Here is an 18,832-nt window from a genome sequence, read left to right on the forward strand (position 1 = left end):
CGTCTCCCCCTCCTCTGGCTGCCGAGAGGGTTTAGAACCCGACTGCTGCGCTCAGTTTAAACAAAAAAAAAAATCAACTTTAAAGTTTTAACATAATGACTGCGATGCGATGTGTGACCACGCCCCCCCCTGACGTCACTGGGAGCCCCAGCGACTGTTGAAGAGCGCCTCACCATCAGGCGCCGGCAAGCAGGGAGGCCACCCTCCATCCTGGGCCCCCGCGAGAACTGAACACCAAACTGAATGGCAGGGGGAAAAAAGATACGGAACCAACAGCAGGAGGTGAGGGAAATGAATGACTGCGATGCGATGTGTGACCACGCCCCCCCTGACGTCACTGGGAGCCCTGGCGACAGTTGAAGAGCGCCTCACCATCAGGCGCCGGCGAGTGGGGAGGCCACCCTCCATCCTGGGCCCCCGCGAGAACTGAACACCAAACTGAATGGCAGGGGGAAAAAAGATACGGAACCAACAGCAGGAGGTGAGGGAAATGAATGACTGCGATGCGATGTGTGACCACGCCCCCCCTGACGTCACTGGGAGCCCTGGCGACAGTTGAAGAGCGCCTCACCATCAGGCGCCAGCGAGTGGGGAGGCCACCCTCCATCCTGGGCCCCCGCGAGAACTGAACACCAAACTGAATGGCAGGGGGAAAAAAGATACGGAACCAACAGCAGGAGGTGAGGGAAATGAATGACTGCGATGCGATGTGTGACCACGCCCCCCCCCCCCCCCCCCCCCCGACGTCACTGGGAGCCCCGGCGACGGTTGAAGAGCGCCTCACCATCAGGCGTCGTGCGCCGAAGGGGTGCGACAAAGGGGCTCTCCCCTTTGTGCACCCCTTCGTGCAACCCTTGTGCTTCTAAAAAAAAAAAAAAAAAAAAAAAATCTTTTATATTTTTCTGTAATTTAACCTTTATTCCAATTCTTTACCTTTTCTTTTCGCTTGTTAACAATTTTAATTAGAAATGTTCATTGTATTAGACTATGGAAATTTATTTCCTGCTATTCTGTTTAATGTAAACCGGTATGATTTACATCGGATGTAAGAATGTCGGTATATAAAAATTAAAAATAAAATAAATAAATAAAATAAGTTACAGGTATTCCACTACCTCTAACTTATTTGCAGCAGTAGACCAGTATTTTTTTCTTTTTCTGGTCTCAGCAGGCCTTGAACCGGCAGCCAGACAGGCAGGAGTCAGCAGGTTTCCCTCCTGCTTCACTCCGGGCCTGCAGGCTGTCAGTCAAACTTTTTTTTTTCAGATTTTTTTCTTCAGAGGCGGCTCTCCTATGCCTCTCTCGTGGGCAGCCCTCTTCGCGTTTTTCGAGACAGGGCCTCTGCTCTGCTTGCCTGCCGGGTAGGGAAGGTCCCTCCTCGGCAGGACAAGCAAATTTAACCCGGGGATCGACTGCCTCCGGCATGGCCAGGCTGTTCCCGGGTTGGCAAAGCCCGGGAACGGCGGCCATCTTGGATTTTTCAGCGGCTCCGTTTTTGGAGCTGCCTGGGGCTGGGGTGGGGGGTAGGATTTTTCAGAGATACCCCCCCCCCCCCCGATTTGAGCCCCGCGGGCCCCCAGGAGGGGTTCCCTGACCCCCCTTGCCCCCCCCCCCCCCCCGGGAAATCCAGGGCCCGTTTTTCAGCAGAATTCGTCCTCCTCATGCATAAATCATATTTCGCTAGCCTGCAGGAGGAGGATGAAGGCCCCCCCCCTCCGTCAAAAATCCCTCCGCGCTGTTGACTGCTGGCCCGGCTGCGGAGCCCAAGGGGCCGGTGCAGGTGGTCCCGGGGGTGCCCCCCCCAACCCCCCCCCAGTAGATCCAGGGCTTCCGGACCCCGCTGCTATCCCAGATCCGGAGGGTACCCTTCCCCTGGAGGGGGACAACCCCAGAGCCCTCTGCTTGTTCCGCAAGGAGGAGTTGGAGCCCCTCATCCCCTTTGTCCTCCAGGAATTGGGGTTGGAGGGGCCCACTGCGGATAACCTGATGGCCTCCTTGCCCGGTCCTGGCGGGTCTTAGGGCTCCGGCTACCACTTTTCCCTTCCATCCCATGCTCAAACTGCTGCTCCTATGGGAATGGGAGGCTCCCGAGGGGCCTCTCTGGGTGGGGCGTGCCATGGACAAACTATATCCCCTCCCAGAGGAATACTTGGAAATTTTAAAGAATCCCTCCATGGACTCCTATGTTTCGGCGGTCACCAAGCATACTACGATCCCATTAGAGGGATCGACGGCACTCAAGGACGGTCAGGATCGTAAGCTGGAGGCTCACATGAAACACATCTTCGAAGTCTTGGCTCTCGGAGTCCGGGCGACTTGCTGCAGCAGTCTCATGCTGCAGGCAGGCCTCAGGTGGGTTCAACAATTATTCTGCACCCAGGACCTCCCGCTGGCAGAGGCGGAGCAGGCTGAGCGTTTGGAAGCCGTAATCGCTTACGGGGCAGACACACTCTACGATCTGGTGCGTGTTCAGGCGGTGGCGGTGGCTTCAGCGGTGTCTGCCCGGAGACTCCTCTGGCTACGCAATTGGTCGGCCAATCAGTCCTCCAAAGCCCGGTTAGGCACGTTGCCTTTCAAAGGTAAGCAGCTCTTTGGTGAGGACCTTGAGAAGCTTATGGACTCCTTAGCGGAAAACAAGGTCCATAAGCTCCCGGAGGACCATCCTAAACCATCCCGGTCCTACACACCCACTCGTCCTCGCTTCTGGGGCCAGCGTCGTTATACTCAGCTCGGGCGGGGGGTGGTTCCTCGAGGGGTTATTCTTCCCGATCTCAGTCTTGGTTGCAGCCCTTTCGTGGGCGGCGGCCCTTTCGCGAGGGCCAGCCGGCGCGCTCCACCCCCAAGCCTGCCACATAATGAAGTTCAGCTGATTCATTCCTCTGTCCCCTCCCTAGGCGGCCGTCTCTCCCTGTTTTTCGAGGAATGGGTCAAAAATCACGTCTGATCAGTGGGTCCTCGACATTATCAGAGACGGGTATGCCTTCGAAATTGTCCGCGATCTTCCGGATCTTTTTCTCTTCTCTCCATGCGGGTGGTCCAAGAGGGACGCAGTGGAACAAACCCTCACCAGACTCCTGGATCTGGGCGCGGTGGTCCCAGTCCCGGAGAGGGAGCTTGGCGCCGGCCAGTATTCTATGTACTTCGTCGTTCCCAAAAGGACGGGTCCTATCACCTGATCCTGGACCTCAAGAGGGTCAATCAGGCCCTCAAAATTCCTCATTTCCGCATGGAAACCCTGCAAGCAGTCATCGCAGTGGTTCACCCCGGAGAGTTTCTCGCTTCACTCTATCTCACAGAGGTGTACTTCCATATTCTGATTCACCGCGACTACCAGAAGTATCTCCGCTTCCATGTTCTCAACCAGGACTTCCAGTTTCGGGCGCTTCCTTTTGGTCTCGCGACCGCGCCTCGCACCTTCACAAAGGTCATGGTGGTCGCGGTGGCTCTGCGCTGGGACGGAATCCTTGTTCAACCCTACCTGGACGACTGGCTCATCGGGGCCAAGTTGGCGGCTTCCTGCCAACAGGCGGTGGATCGCATATTATCTCTTCTCGCTTCACTCGGGTGGATAGTGAACTTCTCCCAGAGCAACCTTCAGCCCTCCCAGGAGTTAGAGTTCCTGGGAGCCCACTTCGACACCTGAGTAGGCAAGGTCTCCTTACTGCGTGTGGGCGCTCTCAAGCTGATCGAGCAGATCCAGAACCTGATTGCGCTACCTTCTCAGACGGCCTGGGACTACCTGCAGGTTTTGGGATCCATGGCTTCCACCATCGACCTCGTCCCCTGGGCTTTTGCTCATATGCATCCGTTACAGAAAGCTTTGCTATCCCGTTGGCAGCCGGTGTCGGAACTGTTTCACATGGTCCTTCCGTTCTTGGACTCTACAGTCGACGACTTGCAGTGGTGGCTGTTGCTCCCTCATCTCCTCCAGGGGATGCCTCTCTAAGCACCACAGTGGATGATAGTAACCATGGACGCCAGTCTGTCGGGCTGGGGTGCGGTTTATCTCTCCCAGTCCACCCAGGGAACCTGGTCGCCGACTCAGTCTCACTGGCACATCAATCTGTTGGAGACCCTGGCGGTGTGCCTGGCCCTTCAGGAGTTCTTCCCCCTGCTCCACGGAAAGGCGGTAAGAGTCCTGTCTGACAACTCTACCACGGTGGCTTACATCAATCGCCAAGGGGGCACTCACAGTCCCCTTGTGGCCCTGGAAGCCAGCCATCTCTTCACATGGGCTGAACGGCATCTGCAGTACCTGGCGGCCTCCCACATTGCGGGCAAGGAAAATTTTCAAGCCAATTTTCTTAGCCGTCAATCGCTCGATCCGGGGGAGTGGGAACTCTCGGATACGGCCATGGCTCTGATAGTGGGCAGGTGGCCCCCCCCAGACCTCATGGCGACCCTGCACAATTCCAAGGCCAATCGGTTCTTCAGCCACTGGAGGGAGCACGGCTCAGAGAGCGTGGATGCTCTGGCTCTTCCTTGGCCAGCAGACGTCCTCCTGTACGTGTTTCCCCCGTGGCCCCTGGTGGGAAAAGTTCTCAGAAAAATCGAACTCCACCAGGGACCCGTGGTTCTGGTAGCACCTGAGTGGCCGCGAAGACCGTGGTTCGCAGACCTCATCAACCTGGCGATGGACGGACCTCTTCGACTCGGTCATCTACCTCGTCTACTTCGACAGAGGCCTGTATTTTTCAACCAGGCCGATCGCTTCTGTCTAGCGGCCTGGCTTTTGAATGGCAACGCCTGAGGTGTAAGAGCTATAAGGAGGAGGTCATCTCCACCTTGCTATGGGCCCAGAAACAGTCGACTTCCTGACCTACGTGCGCATCTGGAAGGTTTTTGAGTCCGTTTGTGCGGAATCGGGTATCCCAGCGTGCTCCGCCACGGTCTCTGTGGTTCTTTCTTTTCTTCAGAAGGGTCTCTCCAAGGGCCTCTCCTTCGGTTCTCTGTGCATACAAGTCTCCACGTTCGGCTCTCTCTTGGGTCGGGTGGAAGGTCATTCCCTAGCGGGCTACCCGGACGTGATTCAGATTCTGAGGGGCATTAAACATCTCCGCCCCCCCTTCTCGTGCCACGTGCCCGTCGTGGAGTCTTAATCTGATCCTTCGGGCTCTCTGTACGGCTCCGTTCGAACCTCTCTGCCATGCTACGCTAAAAGACCTTACGCTAAAAACTGTCTTTCTGGTCTCTATCTCCTCTGCTCGGCGGATCTCCGAGATTCAAGCGTTGTCCTGTCGGGAGCCCTTCTTGCGTTTTTCCGATTCAGGGGTCTCTCTCAAGACGGTCCCTTTTTTCTTACCAAAAGTTGTTTCCACCTTCCACGTCAACCAGTCGGTAGAACTCCCTGCGTTTTCCCCAGAGGAGATTGTGGGTACGACTGGGGGCGACCTCCGTTGACTAGATGTCAAACGGGTCCTGCTTCGCTATCTCCAGGTTACCAACGACTTTCGGGTTTCAGACCATCTCTTTGTCCTTTGGAGTGGTCCCAACCGGGGTAAGCCTGCTTCTAAGACCACTATTGCGCGGTGGTTGAAAGAAGCGATCTCCTTGGCCTATCTTTGCCGAGGTCGACCGGTCCCCGAGGGCCTGAAGGCTCATTCACTGCGCTCTCAGGCTACTTCTTGGGCGGAGAGTCAATCCGTCTCTCCGAAGGAGATTTGCAGGGCCGCCACTTGGACGTCCTTGCATACTTTTGCTCGACACTACCGTCTGGATGTGCAAGCTCCGATTTTCGGTTCCTTTGGGTGGCAAGTGCTTTGAGCGGGACTGTATCGGTCCTACCCGGTTTAGGGAAGCTTTGGTACATCCCACAGTCTGGACTGATCCGGGTACGTACAGGGAAAGGAAAATTAGTTCTTATCTGTTAATTTTCGTTCCTGTAGTACCACTGATCAGTCCAGACGCCCTTCCCTGTCTGTCTTTATTATGTCCTCTCGAAGCTTGTTTCTTGCAGGGTTGCAGATTCTAATACTTCTTTTTTTGTGCAAGAATACTGAGCAATTACACCGGAAGCCTTGGTCGTTTAAACACCAAGTATATGCAAGAGCATATAGCTATACCTTGTTTATTACATTGTACTACAGTTGCTCCCTTGAGCTTTATAGTTACTTGCTTGATCCTATTCTGGGTTTATTGTTTTCTGCTTTGACATTGGTTATACTGAAGGATTACAGGATATGCTCTGTCCTCATATAGGATATCCTTTCAGTTTTGGTCTGTCTCCACCTGCTGGAAAGGAGGCTCAACCCACAGTCTGGACTGATCCGTGGTACTACAGGAACGAAAATTAACAGGTAAGAGCTAATTTTCCTTTCTGATAGTCTCAGAATTTGGCATCACACACTGCCTTACATGAAATTGTGATGATTTTTCTTTTTTATTGATGTTTAGATGTCTTTGCTTTTTTTTTTTTTGTTGTTTTTTAAATAGGATATTCAATCTGATCCAAATATTGAAAAACTTGCTCTGAAGTACTGTCCTCAAATAGTGTTAACTGCTCAAGCTTTGTTTGCATTGTTGAATAACCATGGACTGAACTACAAGGAACAGTGGGAAATACCAGTCTGTGTTAAAATGCTTCCTGTTAAAGGTATGTGGGGCAAGCAAATGTAGAACTGCATTTTAACCTGTACTAAAATATAGCCTCAGCTATCAACTGCTAGATGACTCCTAATAAACTTACATTAAATATAAAAAAGACAGATTATTTTATTAACTCTGTTGCTGCTCTTCCTTTTGATGGTTCGTAGATTCCTATTTCTTAGCAAGTTTGGAATGTAGGTATTCAGTTAGACTCTGTTTTATCACTTTGCCCCCAAATTGATTCTGGCGTGAAGAATGCTTTCTTCAAACTCCATATACTTTGTAATTTAAGACCATGATCTTAAGATAGTAACTCAAGCCTTTTTTTTTTTTTTTTTGTCATTTGATTATTATAATACCTTATATATCAGTCTTCCTCAATCTCCATTGAGAGGGCTACAACTTATTCAGAATATGACTGCATGGTCGTTTCCGGGCTTGTGCTCGTGACCATATTACACCAATTCTGACTAAGCTTCTCTGGCTATTGTTTTATGGAAGATTAAAGTTTAATAATAAGTTTAAGTGATACGTGGTCCCTAGATGTGTTAATTCATTTTAAAAATGTATCGACCCTCTCGAGTATTAGTCATTGTTTCGTAGTTTATTGGATGTGCCCTCAATGAAGCAAATGAGTCTGAATCTTGTGAGCGCAGATTTGATAGTGTTGGACTCCTTCTCCGGAATTTACTTCCAGAAGATGTTAAAGAAGGAATTTCATTAGACAGGATTTAAAAAAGTATTGAAGGCTCACTTATTTGTGCAGGCTTTTAATGATTTGCTTTTAAGTTGATTATTCATCTAGGAAGCGTATAAGATAAGTTTGTGCATTTGCTGTTATGAGATGCTGTTTTACTCTTCCTTGTTTTGGTTGTCATTTTTATTATTTTATGTTATTATTTGATTGTAATTTTGTGACCCGCCTAGAACTGATGATAGTGCAGTACATTTTATTTAGCCTTGGTTCTAGCTCCCTGACATCTCTTATGGAGAAAATTGCAGTTGTGCCTCTCTTCCTGTGCCCCTGAAAGCACACCCCCAATTTGAAAATTAAAGCAGTCCAATGTCTACCTAATGACCTTTTTCCATGACAAGTCTGGTTGAGCTAGGTCTAGCCACTCCAAAGTTATAAAGGGAGGGGGGACATGCACACACAGAAATATCTGTACTATCTCTTTATTTATTTATTTTATTTGTTTCTATATACGGTGTTCGATTTACATATCACATTGGTTTACAAATAATTTATGACAGGTACAGTAGTAGAGGATTAGAGAAATGTCATAGGAAATTATAGTAGTAACATGGGTAAAGAAAAACAGTGCCTAAAAGATAGCATAGATAATTGTAGTATTACAGTGCCACAAGATAGCATAAATAGTAATGGTATAGCAAACGGAGTATATTTCATAAATAGTAGTAAATGGAGTATATTGCATAAATAGTAGTATATATCAGGGTAACAGGGTAGCAATAATTATGATTGGGTATATTTATTAATAGAGAGGGTAATAGGGATTGGTAGCACAGATATCTAGAAAGCATAACTAGTTAAATAGATAGCGTAAGTAGACAGCATAAATAGCATATTTTCTTTATAATAAACAAAGACTAATACACAAATCAGTATAAAAGGATTATTTTTATTTTTCTCTAGTATGGCCACACTGAGATTAGTGTGTTATAAAAATTCAGTATGGGTTTCTGGTCAGAGCACGAGCATCGCAAAATCCTAAACAGAACTGTTCATGAAGGCTGATATTAAACTGCTGCATTTTTAAAAATAAAAGGTTCTAATAGGTTTTGTTGATGTTAGTACTCTGATTTGATAAAAACATAAGGAGGTAGATATTCAAAAGCCATTTTAGATGTATAACTGGAAAGTTATCTGTCCAAAGGGCTTAGCCGCTGTATTCGGTGACATATATCTAGCTAAATTCTAGCTGAATAACCCTTTTTATCCGCTTAGAATTTAGCTGGATATATCGGCGTTCCTGGCGAGGGAGGTAAGCATTCCGGGGAGGAGCAGGTCTAAAGTTAGCCTGATGTACCTATCCCAGTTAACTTTTAAGATTAACCAGGTAATGCCTCACCGCAGAATATCCCAATTAACCGGGTCATTCGATAAAACACAATGGGCCTAACAAACCCTAACGCACGCGATAATGACTGCATCGCAGTGATATAATTTAAATGAGGAGAAGGGGAGGGGTTTGGGCGGGGTTAGAAAAATGTTGATTCTGGTACTGCTGCGAGCGATAATGTTAGACACTATCGCCCCCCCCTTTTATTTTAGTGACTCATCATTCCGCTCTATTTATATTTATAGCAGAATGATGAATCCCAGGGTCAGTTAGCTGGATAGGTGTTAACTAGCCACTCAGCGGCTGAATATTGGACCCCCTTATGTATTTGTTTAACTGATTTATATTGCCCTTTTTACTTCTATTTTGCTGCACTGCTTATGTTTTTATTATCAAGTGACTGAATACCTGAAGCCGTTTTGCTTTGCTGCAGTGTTTTATATTACATTGATAAAAAGATTTAGGGGCAGATTTTTAAAAAGTATGCGCGCGCGCACTTTTTGCGCAACCGGCGCAAACAAAAGTACGCCGGATTTTAAAAGATACGCGTGTAACCGTGCGTATCTTTTAAAATCCGGGGTCGGCGCATGCAAGGCTGCGCAAAGTCGGCAGCCTGCGCACACCGAGCCGCTCAGCCTGCCTCCGTTCCCTCCGAGGCCGCTCCGAAATCGGAGCGGCCTCGGAGGGAACTTTCTTTCCGGCACCCCCACCTTCTCTTTCCTTGCCCTAACTAATTTCCCCCCCCCCCCCCCACCACCACCACCTTTATTTCAAAAGTTACACCTGCGCCGACCGGCCCCCGGCGCGCCATTCCCTGGCCCCGGAGCACTTTCAGAGGCCTCGGCCACCACCCCCCCCCTCCCCCCAGGAAAGCCCTGGGAATTACGCGCACCGCCGAGCCTATGCAAGATAGGTGTTCGGTCACTTGATAATAAAAACATAAGCAGTGCAGCAAAATAGAAGTGCAAGATAGGCTCGGCGCGCGCAGGGGGTGGAAGGGGCAGCTTTTCGGGGGTTACGTGCGTATCTTATGCGCGTACCCCTTTGAAAATCTGCCCCATAGTGTGCGTCTCGCAGCTCTATTACTTCTCTAGATAATTTTATTTTGGTACACTTCCAGATGTCATAGAATAAAGTCCACTGTAATTCCAGAGTTTCTGGAAGCCTCTGTATTTCTCATTCCTATGCAAATGGAAGTGAGTTTTGTTTAAATTTATCCATCTATTAACTTTAGCTGACCTATTTTGGGCTTTTATTTGTAAGTATTTGATTATCTATCTTTGAGTACTTGTCAAAATGAGAATAATTGAAAAATACCTCTAAAAATATTTAACTTGTAATACTTTGTTGAAAAAACGTTTTAGAAAATCTGATTTGTTACATTGATGGCAACATTTTGAAATGCAAAAAAGAACAGATTCTTTCAAGGTTACTTTTAAATAATAATAGGCCATTTGACCACTCGATGGCAGCATTGAGCCATACAGTGAATTTGAGGTGTGGCATTTCATAGTCATCGAAACTAAGAACCTATTTTACTAAGATTTTTCCCCCATCCTTTGTTAATGGGGAACTTAGTAAAGCAGGACATAAGTAAGAAATGCAGCAGCTTCTTAAACTGATGTAGTTTGAGGATTATTTGAACCCATTCTATGTAATCCTTTGTGCTGTGCTTTTGGAAGGCAAGAAGGTTTTTTGGTTTTTGTATTTTTATTTGGATTTAGCTTGTGCCTTATTGGTAGTTCAGGGTGAGTTATGTGCAGGTTCTAGGTATTTCTCTATCCCCAGACACCTTACAGTCTTAGGGCCAGCTTTTCTCCCATTCTGTGTCCATGGGGAAAAATGAGGCCCTTGGATTTTACCCAAGGCAATGGAGAGTGAAGTGACTTAAGGTAAGCCCAGAGCAGCAGCTCTTTTAGCTTAGCTAGAGGATCCCTGCTCTGAAGTCAGAAAGCTGGAAGTTCAAAATGATTTGCCTAGCCATCCCTAGTGTTCCACCTGATTGCTGAGATTTGGAGCCCCCTCTGAAGAGGATGATTCTGAATTGTATTTTCTGTAGTGATGGTAGAAGGTGCTGCAGTTAATATTACTCTTAGAAAAGGAGCCATCTTAGATTCCTTCAGGGAATGACATGCACAAAATTTCTCCCTGATGCTGACTAGGGAGTGTCTGTGTCATTGGCATGGAACTCGCTTTCTAGGGTTCAGTCATCATATTCAGTGTGGCATTCTAAGGCGCTGTAGATTGTGTGTGAGTGGAGCGCTTCGGTACATAAGCCCAAGAGTCCTGCTGCTGGTGCTATGGTCAAGGCACCATTTGAGAGTTGTAAATGCAACCGATGAGTACCACAGAGCCAGTCGCTGCCACAGCAGATGCAACTACTATGGTGGCAAGTTCCTCCTTAGCTTTGCAGGCAGCCCTTAATGAGGTTTCTGAAGAGGATGTCTCCTCTAGCTTCGGTGCAGAGATTCCCTCAGCTAGTGGGAGCCCAGATATCAGAATTTCTTTGCCTTCTTAAGCCATGGAGACTGGAGGGGGGAGATTAGAAAATGTTTTTGTCCAAAGTGGATGAATAACACCACCTTTCCCATTGGCACATTTTCAGAGTGCAAGACTTACTGCCGTTGCAGCAAGGAGTTTTGCATGCACAAAATGTGCATTCCTAAATGGGAATACTGCTTACTTGCCTCACATGGAATAACCATGCAAATGAGGGTATTAAATAGTACTTCCTAATGCAGAAAGGTGTATTGGCCCAGCCTGGATTTTTTAGCACTGGAAACTTAACTCCAAGTCAGAGATGGAACTTCAAGCCCTCCAAAAAAGTGTGTTAAAAAAAAAGGTCAGGAACGCTTCAGCCAGGTAAGTAACAGTGGCGAACTGCAGCTAGAGAAGTCAGTACTTGTTTAGATAAGTGGTGGCCTGTACCAAATGCACATTTTAAGGTCAATGTGCTTTTCAAATATCCGAAGAAGACTCTTTATTCAATGTTTAATAATAATTTGCTTAAACAAAAAGTTGTATTTCTTTTCAAACCTTTCTGAGATGAAAAGAAATCCTACCCATAAAAAATTAAAAAGCAATTTAAAAATGTCTTAATCTTGGATAATAGTCTGCCCTATTCAGATTTGATTCTGATTTTCTGCACATCCAGCGTTATCAGCAACAGTAAACAGAATTTTTCTGTTGCTGAAAACATGCCCTTTTTATAGCCTGCTACACAGTGAAATGCAGTATTTTTCAGGAAATGTGATGTGATGTACTGAGACTTTCAGTAGTATTTGTGTATGTTATATTTTATAGACGTCAATCCTTTTAGTTTTCACTACTGTGTTTATCTCACAGTGGAATGGACCTTTGCCTACTTGTATTTTTATCTTAAAGGTGAATTTTCAAAGGAGTTACACATGTAAATGTAACATACTATCATAGCAATTTTCAAAAGCCATTTACCTGCTTTAAAGTGCACTTTAAAGCAGGTAAAACCTATGGACAACTGAATAACATAATTTTCAAAAGCCACTTAAGTGCATTTACATATGTAAAACCCAGTTTTAAGCATGTAAATGCTTTTGAAAATCAGGCTGTATGTCAGCACTGGCCAACTCTGGACCTCAAGAGCCATAAACAAGCCAGGTTTTCGGGATATCCACAATGAATATGCATGAGGTAGGTTTGCACATAATGGAGGCAGTGCATGCATATCTACCTCATGCATGTTCATTGTGGATATCCCGAAAACCTGGCTTGTTTGTGGCTTTTTGAGGACAGGAATTGGCCGTCCCTGCCTGCTCAATGTTACTAATTCTCACAGATTAACCTTGCGAGGCCCATTTATCTATTCATTTTGGACTTTCTCTTTCCAATCAGATTCGAAGCCTATGAAGATGGTTTATATTGACTCTCCTCTTCCAAAAAAGGAGATGACTGTGAGAGAGAAGAACCAGACTTTTCATGAAGTAGCTTTGGACCTGCTGATGTCTAAAAAGCCATTTGTGTCTCTCACTGCAATAATGCTAGACAAATGGGTCAGCGAATACAAGGCTGAAGGGCATGTATGTATTTCTTTGCTCTTCACATTTTGACGCAAACGTTTTGAAAACTGTAAAGCTTTCCTCCAGATTCGCCCTAGTACACTCAACATTTTCTGCTGCCCCTTCTCCTCCCAGTCATACCCAGATGACCCAGAAACCTTGCAGATGCTGGTCAGCTAGAAGGGGCTGCTGCTGCAGCAGTAGATTCAACATTGCCTTTTGTTTCCTGCAGAACTTTTATCCTGTTGGACTCAATGCTCTCATTTCGATATAATTTGTACCCTGCTATGACAGTGTCCCTTTGGTTATCCTCCTTCCACCACGTCTCTGAAATGCCAATTATATCTACCGCTTCATCCAGTGCTATACACTCTAACTCTCCCATCTTATTTTTTTTTTTTTAGAATTCTAGCATTTGTATTTATTTATTTATTTATTTATTTTTATATACCAATGTTCGTGGGAACATCACATCGGTTTACAACAGATTACATAGAAACAAAGAAAATGATGGCAGAAAAAGACCAATCGGCCCATCTAATCTGCCCAGCAAGCTTCCACACTTATTTTCCCATACTTATCTGTTTCATCAACCTTGTTGGTAACTGTTTGGTTCAAATTTCCTGCCATCCCTTTTCATTGATGCAGAGAACAATGTTGGAGTTGCATCAAAGGTGGGCATAAGGCTTATGGTTAAGGGTACTAATCGCCGCATCCAGCAAGTTACCCCAATGCTTGTTTGCCCAGACTGCACAGATTGATGCTTTGTTGGATGTTGTCTGAATGTAAATCCTTTTTTCCTCATTTCCCCCTGCCGTTGAAGCAGAGAGCAACGCTGTATATGCTTTCAAAGTGATGTATTAGGCTTAATTGGTTTAGGGTAGTAACCGCCGTAATAAGTAAGCTACCCCCATGCTTATTTGTTTACCCAGATTATGAAGTTCAGTCCTTTTTTGGTTGCAAATCCTCTTTTCCACATAAGAAACACAATTAAATAAATATACAATGAATTACAGAATTAATTAAAATACATTTAAATTGAAATGAACAAATTTTCAAAAAGGAAACATCTTATGATAATAAAAGGCACTGTAATAGATAAAACTAAACAAGTTAAAATATCATATGCAACAAATGGCATCTGATACATAGAAATAAACTCTAAAAAATGAAAACTTAAGGTCATGAAAGAGTTGCCATGTTCTGGTTATGTGAAAGCTTTCTGGACTAACCATGTCTTTATTTTCTTTTTGAAAGTTTGGGGGTTTGCCTCTAATCTTAGGTCTGATGGTAAAGAATTCCATAGGTTTGGTCCTGCTAAGGATAAAGCTCGCTCTCTTACGGTGTTTAAATGTGTCAATTTGGGAGAGGGTATGGGTAGTGTGCCATTGTTTGCTGAACGCATATTTCTTTGTGGTGTGTGAAAATGGAGGGCCGCGTTGAGCCATTCGACTTTATCGTTGTATAATGTTTTTTGAATTAATATTAAGGTTTTAATGTGGATTCTATATGTTAGTGGTAGCCAATGCATTTCCTTTAGAATCAATGTTATATGACATTAAGGGGCGGATTTTCAGAGCCCTGCTCGCGTAAATCCGGGCGGATTTACGCGAGCAGGGCCCTGCGCGCCGGTGCGCCTATTTTACATAGGCCCACCGGCGCGCGCAGAGCCCCGGGACTCGCGTAAGTCCCGGGGTTCTCCGAGGGGGGCGTGTCGGGGGCGTGTCGGGGGGGCGGTCCCTGTCGGCGCGCCGTTTTGGGGGCGGGTACGGGGGGCGTGGCCGCACCCTCCGTACCCGCCCCCAGGTCGCGGCCCGGCGCGGAGGAGGCCCGCTGGCGCGCGGGGATTTACGCCTCCCTCTGGGAGGCGTAAATCCCCCAACAAAGGTAAGGGGGGGGGTTAGACAGGGCCGGGCGGGTGGGTTAGGTAGAGGAAGGGAGAGGAAGGTTAGGGGAGGGTGTTAGAGGATTCCCTCCGAGGCCGCTCCGATTTCGGAGCGGCCTCGGAGGGAACGGGGGTAGGCCGCGCGGCTCGGCGCGCGCCGGCTATACAAAATTGTTAGCCTTGCGCGCGCCGACCCAGGTTTTTTAGTAGATACGCGCGGCTCCGCGCGTATCTACTAAAATCCAGCTTACTTTTGTTTGCGCCTGGAGCGCAAACAAAAGTAAGCTATTCGCGGAGTTTTGAAGATCCGCCCCTCAATGTATATATAGAAAAACTCCATTATTTAAGAACATAAGAAATTGCCATGCTGGGTCAGACCAAGGGTCCATCAAGCCCAGCATCCTGTTTCCAACAGAGGCCAAAACCAAGCCACAAGGAACTGGCAATTACCCAAACACTAAGAAGATCCCATGCTACTGATGCAATTAATAATAGTGGCTATTCCCTAAGTAAAATTGATTAATAGCCATTAATGGACTTCTCCTCCAAGAACTTATCCAAACCTTTTTTGAACCCTGCTACACTAACTGCACTAACCACATCCTCTGGCAACAAATTCCAGAGCTTTATTTTGCGTTGAGTGAAAAAGAATTTTCTCCGATTGGTCTTAAATGTGCTACTTGCTAACTTCATGGAATGCCCCCTAGTCCTTCTATTATTTGAAAGTATAAATAACCGAGTCACATAAGAACATAAGAAAATGCCATACTGGGTCAGACCAAGGGTCCATCAAGCCCAACATCCTGTTTCCAACAGTGGCCAATCCAGGCCATAAGAACCTGGCAAGTACCCAAAAACTAAGTCTATTCCATGTAACCATTGCTAATGGCAGTGGCTATTCTCTAAGTGAACTTAATAGCAGGTAATGGACTTCTCCTCCAAGAACTTATCCAATCCTTTTTTAAACACAGCTATACTAACTGCACGAACCACATTCTCTGGCAACAAATTCCAGAGTTTAATTGTGCGTTGAGTAAAAAAGAACTTTCTCCAATTAGTTTTAAATGTGCCCCATGCTAACTTCATGGAGTGTCCCCTAGTCTTTCTACTATCCGAAAGAGTAAATAACCGATTCACATCTACCCGTTCTAGACCTCTCATGATTTTAAACACCTCTATCATATCCCCCCTCAGTCGTCTCTTCTCCAAGCTGAAAAGTCCTAACCTCTTTAGTCTTTCCTCATAGGGGAGTTGTTCCATTCCCCTTATCATTTTGGTAGCCCTTCTCTGTACCTTTTCCATCAAAATTATATCTTTTTTGAGATGCAGCGACCATCACTCATGTAATAGGATGAGGAAAGTTTCATACATTATCCGTGACATGCCCCCTCAGCCTTGTACACAGAATTTTATAAGTTGTAATCATAAACTGACCTCCATCCTACCTTAGCTTTTTTTAAAACATTTTTTGAATACTTTTATGTGAAAAAAATATTTGTGCACTTAAAATCTCAAAAAATTGCTCAGTCTTTTTCAATTTATTAATTCTTCAACACTCTAAATCACAGTTTTAAACTTTTTGCCGCTCAGTATTAAACTTTTTGCTGCACTCCGCAATAATGATTCTTAACGCTCTCGATAACAGTTGCTCAAAACTTCGCTCTCCGCGTCCAAACTTTAAACACCTTTGGCGATGGTTTATCACACTCACTCAGCACAATATATCACACTTCAAAGTATGTTTCTTGTTTGTATTAACAACCTGCTCATCCGTTGATGGGTAATTTGGAATCTTTTTGCACTTTATAAAGGCACCTGGTCCCCTTTGGCATTTATTACAACGTTTCTACTGGGATTCCTTAATTTCCCTGTTCTCTTAGTATCCTTCAAAGATACATCATTCTGAACCATACGCTTCTGAGCGACTATTGACTTTCCTCCATCATCTAGTTTAGTTTAAAAGCTGCACTATCTCCTTTTTAAAGGTTAGTGCCAGCAGCCTGGTTCTACTCTGGTTAAGGTGGAGCCCATCCTTTCGGAAAAGGCCCCCCTCCCCCCCTTTCCCAAAATGAAGCCCAGTTCCTAATAAATCTAAAACCCTCTTCCTTGCACCAACATCTCATCCACGCATTGAGACTTTGGAGCTCTGCCTGCCTCCAGGGACCTGCATGTGGAATGGGGAGCATTTCTGAGAATGCCATCCTGGAGGTTCTGGATTTCAGCTTTCTACATAAAACCCTAAATTTGGCTTCCAGAACCTCCCTCCTGCGCTTTCCTATGTCATTGGTACCCATATGTACCAGACAGCAGGCTCCTCCCCAGCACTCTCTAAAATCCTATCTATGTGATGCATGTTCCTCAGTGTCTAACTTCAAGAAGAATGCAGCTGACATGGCTCATGAGAGTGGATATCTATGATCTGGTATTTGACGAGCTTACAAATGAACTCTATATGTTAATTGAGACCTTCATTTGGTAAAGAAAAAGAATCTTGAAGTTTCTCAGTTACTTTCTGTTTTAACTTATTCAATTTGGGGGGGGGGGTAAAATAACTTAAATCAGGAAACATTGATCTTTGCTGCAAAAGTATTCATTGTTGGAAAAGTTCCTATTTTTGCTTTTAAATGCTCATGTAGCATTCCAGATTATTTGGTGTCTTTTTTTTTTTAACCTTTTGAGTTGTTTGGTCCATCTTACGAATTTGGTGCACATTGTAGTTCACAACACTCAATTTGTAGACTTTGAATATTGATGAATTTGTATTGTTGAAATTTGCATTGTTGAATTTGAAGAGCATTGTTTTAAAGTCTTCTACAACTTATGCAATCTGTCACATGATGTGATTCGTTGCATATCCCGATTCACAAAAGTCACAGAATTTTTGTTTAACCATTATAGACTATCATTACCAATATAGAGTTCTTGCAGTAGATTATACTCATCCAAGGAAGAGCAAACCAATTTTAGACTGGCTCATATCCAGCCATTCTCTTCAAGAGCTCATTCCTCCATACTTCTTATGATGAATACCCTCCAAACCATAGAATATATCATCAATCTCCCGAAATCCAATTTGGAGTCCACTCTCATAATAGACTTTAAAGGAGTCTATTTTGATACTATGCAAGGAAAGGCATTTCTCCCTTAGGGCCTCATTTTCCAATATCGCATTGGTAACGCATTAAGGGGCGTTTCCCATGCAAATGAGGCTTTTTTCGTGCAGCGGGGAAACTTCGCATGCCGCAATGTATTCGCGAATCGCGAAAACATCTTCGCTGTGCACGATAAAACAACCGGGGGGGGGGAGGGAGAGAGAGAGAGACTTGCTATAATGTCTACTCCCTAGACAGGTATTTGTATCCCTATGAGAGGCCCACCTAGTAATTTGAGGTGGGGATTAGGTATGAGTGTAGGGGGTTGGGGGCCGCTTTCACATTCAACATGAGACGTACGAACAGAACAGTGGTCTCTTGTGAAGATTTGATGGCCTTTGGAGTAAGGAAACTCACTCCAAGATGAGATTTGGGCAATGTTCTCTCAAACTAGCTTGTTGTTGCCCAGGTAGAGTGTCCATCAAGCTAGTTTGAGAGAACATTGCCCAAATCTCATCTTGGAGTGAGTTTCCTTACTCCGAAGGCCATCAAATCTTCACAAGAGACCACTGTTCTGTTCGTACGTCTCATGTTGAATGTGAAAGCGGCCCCCAACCCCCTACACTCATACCTAATCCCCACCTCGAGTTACTAGGTGGGCCTCTCATAGGGATACAAATACCTGTCTAGGGAGTAGACATTATAGCAAGTCTCTCTCTCTCTCTCCCTCTCCCTCTCCCTCTCCCTCTCTCTCTCTCCCTGCAGGATACTGAAACAGGCTGTCCGGAAACGTCGTGAACTGTGATAAACCTTTACCGGCCTCTAGCGCACAACGTACCGCGAATGAGCACACGATAACTCTTTCCTACTTTACATATGCTCCAGCCCAACTCCGCCCCCTGAATACAAAATTAAAAATTTGCATTCGCAAATCGCGTTAACGGCTGTTAGCGCGATTTGCGGAATTATCTCCTGCGGTAACTCCTTGGAAAATGACCCCCTTAGTCTATGGCAGTCCATCTTACAAAGATAATTTTTACTTTTTCCCATCAGAAGCAGGTTTCTGCTCACTTCATGAAAATATTAGGATACATGGCAGCAACATGTATCTGCTTCCAGCACCGCATACCTGTTCCTGCTTTGGCTAAATTT

General features: G+C 45.7%; 1 protein-coding gene across 6 annotated transcripts in view; it reads left to right on the plus strand.

Moving 5' to 3' along the window:
• Positions 1 to 18,832, plus strand: part of ICE2 (interactor of little elongation complex ELL subunit 2) — a 158,966-nt gene that overhangs the window by 43,557 nt on the left and 96,577 nt on the right. For all 6 annotated transcript variants that reach the window (XR_003852373.1, XM_029574921.1, XM_029574922.1 and 3 more), the window contains 2 exons: positions 6,433 to 6,592; positions 12,540 to 12,724. Coding sequence is in view for 5 of the 6 variants with exons in the window: in XM_029574921.1 (XP_029430781.1) it covers positions 6,433 to 6,592; positions 12,540 to 12,724 (345 nt within the window). In the remaining variant the exon portion in view is untranslated. The remainder of the gene's footprint in view (positions 1 to 6,432; positions 6,593 to 12,539; positions 12,725 to 18,832) is intronic.

This window comes from Rhinatrema bivittatum, chromosome 13, assembly GCF_901001135.1.
Source record: "Rhinatrema bivittatum chromosome 13, aRhiBiv1.1, whole genome shotgun sequence".
NCBI lineage: Eukaryota > Metazoa > Chordata > Amphibia > Gymnophiona > Rhinatrematidae > Rhinatrema > Rhinatrema bivittatum.